The 8,465-nt window shown below is 35.3% G+C and overlaps 1 protein-coding gene across 2 annotated transcripts; it reads left to right on the forward strand.

The window, feature by feature from the left end:
* The first annotated feature begins 390 nt into the window (after positions 1 to 390).
* Positions 391 to 7,602, forward strand: LOC149896165 (uncharacterized). 2 transcript variants are annotated; one of them, XM_090117776.1, is made up of 5 exons: positions 391 to 609; positions 2,609 to 2,753; positions 4,099 to 4,203; positions 5,109 to 5,261; positions 5,928 to 7,602. In XM_090117776.1, exons 1-5 carry the CDS (start codon positions 472 to 474, stop codon positions 7,076 to 7,078), a joined length of 1,692 nt encoding a protein of 563 aa, XP_089973902.1. In that variant the 5' UTR covers positions 391 to 471; the 3' UTR covers positions 7,079 to 7,602. The 2 variants fall into 2 exon arrangements, with proteins under 2 accessions (XP_089973902.1, XP_089973901.1); XM_090117775.1 differs by having other exon boundaries at positions 4,099 to 4,242; positions 5,928 to 7,601.
* Positions 7,603 to 8,465: the final 863 nt, after the last annotated feature.

An 8,465-nucleotide genomic window follows, 5' to 3' on the forward strand; every position in this document is an offset into this window, starting at 1 on the left:
ACCACACAAAAATTTCTTTCATAGAAAATTATTCTTCACATACTGAAACTCTAGAAGAAGATTCTTCTGAAGATGATCTTTAAATACATATATTGTAACAAAAATAAAAATTACTTAGTTCAAAATAGATGTTATTTACAAATAACTCGCAAAAAATTCGCCAACGGGCATTCAATATTTACATGTCTCTGGATATTTTTTAGTGTTTTTTCTGGTGGTTTTAAAGACCGATTACTTTAGTGGATTTCTGGTGGGCCACGAGGCTCCAATATGTGGGTTCGAAAAAAAAAGTTGGCAACACTGCTTCGCAGTTCGCAGTTACGTAGTAACTAATACTTAATCTGTGGTTCGCAGTTCGCTTCATAGAGTAATATAATATATACGGTTCGCTTGCTGTTCTCTTCTCAATTATTGATTGTTTTTATTTTTTATTTACAAACAATTTCATTTTTAAATAGAAATAAATTTAAAATGGCCAATATTACACTTTACGGACAATGCCGGTGCTGCCTAGCGACCGGCAATCATAGAAATATAACGAAGGAATATTATCATAACAGTGTGAGAGAAGTTTATATGGATATCTTTTTGGATTGTTTTAATTTATTCGTAAGTATTACTGTGTAGGAGTTGTTTTAATATGAAGGAGTATCTTTAAATGAAAGTGGTCATAATATAATGACGAATATATAAGATTTGTGACAATAAGTTATGTTGTATAAACTCTTAATGATGAATTCATGTGTTACGAATTACGATTAAAAAAGTGAAGTCCCGTGTCCCCAAGTGGGGTAAGGGGCAGATGCATTATACGTACATCTGTTTCACTGATGGATTTGGGGTTGGCTTTAGTTAACTGCCGCACGAATTTGTTGGAAATATTTATATTTTTAGTTAGCTAGGTAATGTAAGAATGTAATTCCAAAATATTATCGTTAGGAAACTTGTAGTTTTTTAGTTATTAATTTTTAAAGTTAATAATTTTTTGTGCGAAAAAAGTGCATTTATCCGTTTTGTTGTGCAAAAAAAGCGGACCAAGACGTTCCATTTCACTGTACTGTGACTTTACGCTGCGGCCGGCGAGTGCCAAAAGCGACTTTAGGGCGATTCCTACTCAAACAAAAAAAAATCTACGTAGGTAGGTTAAAAAACTATTAAACTTTTATTTTTAATATCCAAATAGGTAGCGAGGAGCGAAGCGACGAGCGTGTTAGGTTAACTTTTGAACTGCCGCACGAGCCGAGCGAGCGAAGCGAGCGTGCCGCGGCAGCGGCCGGCGAGTGCCAGAAGCGACTTTAGGGCGATTCCCACTCAAATAAAAAAAAACTACGTAGGTTTTCACAACTTGTTTGTATTTTATTTATGTATCGTAAAATTTTTGTTACTATAGCTATCGTATAATGCTTAGTTAAAATGATTTTACACCAAATCCATACATTTTGAGGTTAGAATAGGAAAATTGATTTTTCTCCAAAACTATTGGTTTCCTAACTTTCCCCTTTTGGTGGGAGGGTCCCCCCCTCCTCCCCCCCATTCTCCCCCCACAAAAAACCTATAATACGTGCGGCAGTTCTCTAAAGAAACCCCTGGATTTGCTTTAGGGACTAGTAGGTGATCAGCCTTCTGTGTCCTGACAGACTGAGACATTTTTTTTTCTTCATCTCCACCTTGAATCGAACCCAGGACCCCTCGGTTCTATGCTCACGCGTCAACCACTGTACCAAGGAGGCGGTCAATACGATAATCGATTATTGTACATATTCAAATGAACGATTAACAAATGTCATATTAATTTATTTGCTTCCTGAGTCCTAAAATTAAATCAATTAAGTATCTCCGATTAAAATTATCACAGCAGACAACAAAAATAATCTTAGCATAATAAATACTAAACAGTTTGTATCAGTAAACATAGTTTCTAGTCAAATTAAGGCTCGGCGCAAACGGGCCACCAAACACAGCCACCGGTGTCTAGCGACAGCCTCTTATTATTGTAAATGTTTTTTTTGACATGGGGTTTTAAATTCTTAAGGATGCCAGGTGTTAAAAAGCTTCAAACCATCTCTATTGAATTAAAATTCTTAAAATTATTGAAAAATTCTCTATTGAAATTTGGATGTATTCCATTCACATATTTTTGTATGACCCTCAAGACATCTTATTCTCGTATTCTTCTTAATGGAAAGTGCACAAAATGTCAGGAAATCCTACTAATATTATAAATGCAAAAGTTTGTGAGGATGGATGTATGTGTATGTGTCTATGTATGTTTGTTACTCTTTCATGCAAATACTACTGAACCGATTGCAATGAAATTTAGCATACATATAGAGAGTAACTTAGATTAACACATAGGATAGGTTTTATCCTGGAAATCCCATGGAAACGGGAACTAACTATGGGGGTTCCTCTTTGAAAACGCAGGCGAAGCTGCGGGCGGAAAGCTACTATAGTGAATTAATTGCATTTAACCCATTGACCACCGAGCGCCCCGATCGGGGGCGACACAATAGATTATCTATTGTGTCTGTGATTCCGGGGACTGATGGATTAAAATTCGTTAAAATCTTGCTTTCTAAGTAAATTAATTGTTAATTTCTTTTTCCAGCTATCTACGAGTAATGAAATAAGTTCCTTAATATGTAATTCCTGTATAGAACAATTACGAGAAGCGAACAAGTTCAAAACAATGGTTGTGAATAATGAACACAGACTTTTGTCCATGACCGCTAAAGACACTATATTTATAAATGGTAAGTATTTGATATTTAGGTAAAATTCAAATCTAAACTTAATATTATAAAGATGAAGAGTTTGTTTGTTTGAACACGCTAATCTCAGGAACCACTTGTCCGATTTGCAAAATTCTTTTGTTGTTAGATAGCCCATTCATCGAGGAAGACTATAGGCTATATATCATCATGCAAAGACCAACAGGAGCGTAGCAATGCGGGTAAAACTGCGGGGCACACCTAGTCTTCTTATATATAAAAATGAATCGCAAAATGTGTTGGTAAGCGCATAACTCGAGAACGGCTGAACCGATTTCGATAATTCTTTTTTTATTATATTTCTTGAAGTACGAGGACGGTTTTTATATAGAGAAAACGTAAATATGTACCACGGGCTAAGCCGGGGCGGACCGCTAGTGCTTTATAAATAAGAATAGACAAATGCTCAATGTTAAGAAAGTATTAATTTATATTGTTACCTCAAAGATTACATATTAAGAGTTGAATAAAACAATGGAGATTATTTAAGTAATTTTGGAATTAAAATAGTTAAAGACCATTTTTTTCACCATTCACGACTATTTTCACTACAATTTTTGTCAAAAATGGTGCTGTGTTTTTGCTTTGAAAGTGTAACAGACAGGCTGAGGGACTTTCTAATTTAAAATATTGTCATAGCTCTAAATATATGGTATACTTAGTATTGATATTATGGTCTGTAAAAATGGATATTCGCTGCTAAGACAATTTTCAAAAGTTTTGGGACTATTATGCTACTAACAAAAAAATTTCGTCATTTTAAAATACTCTAGATAAATATAAATTTATAAAGATATTCTTATATATAAAATTCTCGTGTCACAATGTTAGTCTGCATACTCCTCCGAAACGGGTGGACCGATTCTCATGAAATTTTCTGTGCATATCGGGTAAGTCTGAGAATCAGCCAACATCTATTTTTCATATGTACCACGGGCGAAGCCGGGGCGGACCGCTAGTATTATATAAATATAGTGCCGTCTATAAACTCTGAATAAAGGAATTTTTATGTCCCCAACATTGAGTTACTATGTACTACGTACTAGAGAGGGCATCGCTACTAGACTATTTGTAACACGAGTTAGAGCCAAGCGTCTCAAACATCGCTTATATCTATGACTAACTAGCCGCCCCACGCGCCGCGCTCGCAGCACAGATTTTGTTCGTGGTGTCCTCTCTATGCGTAGTAATAATACCTCAACGGTCCCCAAATGCGATTTACTAAGAAAAAGGAGAGAGTGAAACACACAGACACTACAATTACAAATATTTTTTTTTTAATTAAAAGAAAAACAAAAAAAATCATATATGTAAATAATTCTTTCAGTACCAAACAACATGCATTCAGACATCGAGCTAGATGTAAAAATGGAGGGAACATTGAACATAAAGGCTGAGCCGAGCAGTGATTTGGATAATGTCGATAACTCAGGTGATCCCGATTTTGAAATGAACGACTATGATGATAATGGTTAGTGGAGTATATTTGTAGTTATCTAGTGTTAAAATTACTCAATAGTAGAAAAAATGTAAAGAAAAAAAATTATTAGTAAGTAATTTTTTTAAGTAGGTTTTTTTCGCAACCTTATTTTATTGTGTATAAGTCTTATTGCAAAAAAAAGAAAACACATTAGATTACAATGTGATTTATCAATATTTATTATTTAACATCATTTACTTCTCTCCATCTAGTAAAAGTCACATCAAAATCGATCTAGTCAATTCAGAGACTAACTGAATGAAAAAATTGAAATGTATTGTAAGTAATAATTAGATTTTTTTTTCATCTATAAATTAAAATTGGTTGTTTGTAAAGTAGGTTTACGATCGAGATGTTTACGTGATAACGTCTTATCCGTCTCTCTCTCGTCAGGTATAAACCTGCGATCGCGCTCGTGAGGTTTTGGTGTGACACAAGTTTCAACATGTCTGATGTTTGAACATGTCACCCGACTAAAACGATTTAAAAAACGTTATCACGTCAAAAAGATTTTTTTAAACATTCATTAGTAGTGGTGTTATGACTTTTACATTTTTTAATCTAAACTTAATAACTCAGGCCCCGGAACCACAAACACAATATAAAATCTATTGTGTCGTGGACCGATCGGGCCGCTTGGGGCTCAATGGGTTAATATTATAAAGCTTAAGAGTTTGTTTGTTTGTTTGAACGCGCTAATCTCAGGAACTACTGGGGAACTATTGGGCACGAAAATTCTTTCGGTGTTAGATAGCCCATTTATCGAGGAAGCCTATATGCTATATATCATCACGCTAAGACTGCTGGTGAAACCGCGGGGCACAGCTAGTTATTAATATAGACAAATATATTTTCAGATGATTACCAAGATGACTTGAGCGATGATGGGCTTATACAGGGTGAGGCTGAACTGCTAGCTCGGTTTCCAGAACCCTTCCGATTGCCAACACGGGACACCCTGTATAGCAGTGCTTGTGCGGACTTTGTTAGGCATTTGGATCTGCTAAAAGGTGAATATTATAATACTAAATAACATAATCACTACATAGTATAAAACAAAGTCGCTTTTTCTGTCCCTATGTCCCTATGTATGCTTAAATCTTTAAAGCTACGAAATGGATTTAGATGCGGTTTTTTGTAATAGATAGAGTGATTCAAGAGGAAGGTTTTAGTATATAATTTATTAGGTTTTAGACAAAGCGGGCGAGCCGCGGGCGGGAACATTGGTAAGGTACTTATAAAAAATAATAATATAAGGTCCACAACATTCATATTCACAAAAATATAAATAAGCAAAGACCTTGTAAATAGACAAAAAACGTAAAGGCCTTTTTTTGACGAATTTAACTTTAAATAAATACACAAATTCATAATTTTTTAACTCGGTTTACCAAAATAGTATTTTTTTACAATTATTGTGTGTTTGTCGGTTTGTTCCCGCTAATATCAGGAACGGCTTAAACGATTTTGAAGGGACTTTCACTGGCAGATAGCTGTTGTTATAAAGAGTAACTTAGGCTATTTTTATACCGATATTCCCACAGGAACAGAATAGGATTAAAAGAACAAACTCAATAACGCGCGCGAGTGAAACCGCGAGGCGCAGCTAGTCATAAATAACACTCTGTAGAATTAAAATACTGTTTGTCTTTAACAAGTACAATTTATTTTTCCAGGAAAAATAATCACTTCAAAAATGATTGCAAACCTAATCGACGTATCCGAGAGAAACCGTTTCGCCAGCAAAAAGATTTACATAACAGAGAAAATGGCGCAAATACTCAACACATCGATGATTCTAGAAAATTCCAACGTCACACCGTTCAAGAGCAGAAGCCGATCTGGCTTTCCCTGCTTCTATTGCAGGAGCATTTACGATGACCTACTAACTCTAAGAGAACACCAACAGAAAAGTCACTCTAAATGCGAAATAAAAAAAGCACTTAGCGCCTACGGGGCGGAGTGCCTAGTCGTATATGTTGATATAACTGACTTAAAATGTACCATTTGTGACCTAAAGATACCCAATTTAAACGAATTAAAAACACATTTAATACGAACACATAAAAAGAAAATGCACACCGAATTCACAGACCGGGTTATACCTTTCAAATTGTACCAAGAAAGTGATAATAAATATGAGTGTCAATTGTGCGGTTTTACCTTCGAAACTTTCGGTTCAATAGAACGGCACATGAACGTGCATTACAGAAACTATGTGTGCAAAGAGTGTGGAACGGGTTTCGTGACAAAATACAGGCTCAAAGTACATACAAAAAGCATGCACGTGGGTGGGAATTACCCATGTGAAATTTGCAAGAAAGTCTTCACGACGCAACAGAAACATAAGAACCACGTGGATACTGTGCATAAAATGGTTAAAAGATTCAAGTGTCCGCATTGTAGTGAACGTTTTTCGGAATATTTTAGACGGCAAAAGCATTTAGTGGAAGTGCACGATGGACCCCCCTTGCAGTATAAGTGTAATGTTTGCGACAAATCGTTTGACAGACGGTATACTCTATCCAGACACTTAAAACGCGACCATTTAGAAGAGAGAGACTATCAATGTCAAATGTGTGCGTACAAATGTTTCACTAAAAATGAGTTGAGGGTACACATGGTTAAACATAACGGGGAACGAATTTTCGAGTGTTCGGTGTGTCACAAGTCGTATGCAAGGAAGAAAACGCTAAGAGAACATATGAGGATACATAATAATGATAGGCGGTTCGCTTGTGCGGTGTGCGGGCAAGCGTTTGTGCAAAAGTGTAGCTTGAAAGGACATATTAAGACTCACCATGTGGAGTATAATTTGCCGATTTGAAGTTTGGCCTAAAAAAACTCGTGGTTATGAGACTAAATGTTAATTAAAGACTTACGGATATTATTTAAAGTGATTTAATTGTTATGTTGTTTATACCCATCACGTATTGAACTATTAGAGCATTATATAAGAAATCACAATAAAAAAAAATAACAAAAAAGACCGAGCACACGTGTCAGAAGTGAAACTTCTTTAGCAAGATTTAAAGATAAAAATCGTCGCTTTACTCAATGACGTGACGGCATTGCCATGATGCGATCTTGAAATTTTACTCACAATGCGCTAGAAGTTTCACTTCTGACACGTGCGTTTGACACACACGCTCTTTTTTTATTTTGTTAACTTAACATGGGCATGATATTTTGCGAAAATTAGGTGCTTGGTACCTAAATATTATTTATAAAATATTATGTATGATCAAACTTTGTCTTTAGCAATACAATAAATTCCATAACTTCCAATAATTAATGTAAGGAAAAGTGTAAATACAATGAATACTATTTAATATTTTGTAATAAAAATTTTAATGAAATGAATTGTTTTATTTCATTAATTGTAACAAAACATTGGGGATGGGAGGATGAAGAAAGGTTTGTTTGTTTATTTTAACACGCTAATCTCTGGAACTACTGGTCTGATTTGAAAAATTCTTTCGGTGTTAGATAGCCCATTCATCGAGGAAGGCTATATTATATTATAACGTTAAGACCAACAGGAGCGCAGCCACGTGGGTGAAACCGCGGAGTGCTGCTAGTTTTTAATAGAATGTCAGTTTATTAAAACAAAAATTTTTGAAATACAGTTATTAATCCAGAAAATCAATATCCAGATTTTTAAAAATTCATTTTAACCTAATGCAAATAAACGATACCCAGAAAAAACTAAATCCCTTGATTCGGTTTCGGCAAGACACGGCAAAAAAACTTAATCTTGCTATACTTGAGATCCGATTTTGCGACTACAAACCGATCCGGCCGTACTGCAAAATTTATAAACCGGTGCAATGGTATAGTTTTTTTTATTCAAAAACTGTTCAGGCATGAGACCGCGATCTCGCGTGATGTTAAGCGCCGCTGCCGTCGACTTGGTTAGCATGCCTGAGGGCCTCTGATAGTTTGAAACCTGAGAAAGAAATGTATAATATTTATCCAGGAAATCCCACAGACTGTACGAAAACCATGCGGGTTTTTCCTTGACCAAGCGGGAAGAAAGCTAGTAAATCATAAACGCGCTGTTTGCTTAAACAATATTCGTTTAATTTTACAATAAACATTAGATATTTTTTCAAAATTCCACCTAGGTATAACAACCTTACGGTGCATTAACATCAAACGTACATAGAGCTAGAGAAAGAGCGTTCTTTTGTGATCTTTTAGTGTAAACGAAA

This window comes from Colias eurytheme, chromosome 29, assembly GCF_061535395.1.
Source record: "Colias eurytheme isolate Ceu_HAF_F1 chromosome 29, ilColEury1 Martin Lab GWU primary, whole genome shotgun sequence".
Lineage (NCBI taxonomy): Eukaryota > Metazoa > Arthropoda > Insecta > Lepidoptera > Pieridae > Colias > Colias eurytheme.

Bases quoted from the DNA above. Each gene is read 5' to 3' on its own strand.
- LOC149896165 (XM_090117775.1), top strand. From the start codon at position 472: ATGGCCAATATTACACTTTACGGACAATGCCGGTGCTGCCTAGCGACC. The intron at 610-2,608 runs GTAAGTATTACT...TTCTTTTTCCAG, and splicing joins TGGATTGTTTTAATTTATTC to CTATCTACGAGTAATGAAAT. The intron at 2,754-4,098 runs GTAAGTATTTGA...TAATTCTTTCAG, and splicing joins AGACACTATATTTATAAATG to TACCAAACAACATGCATTCA.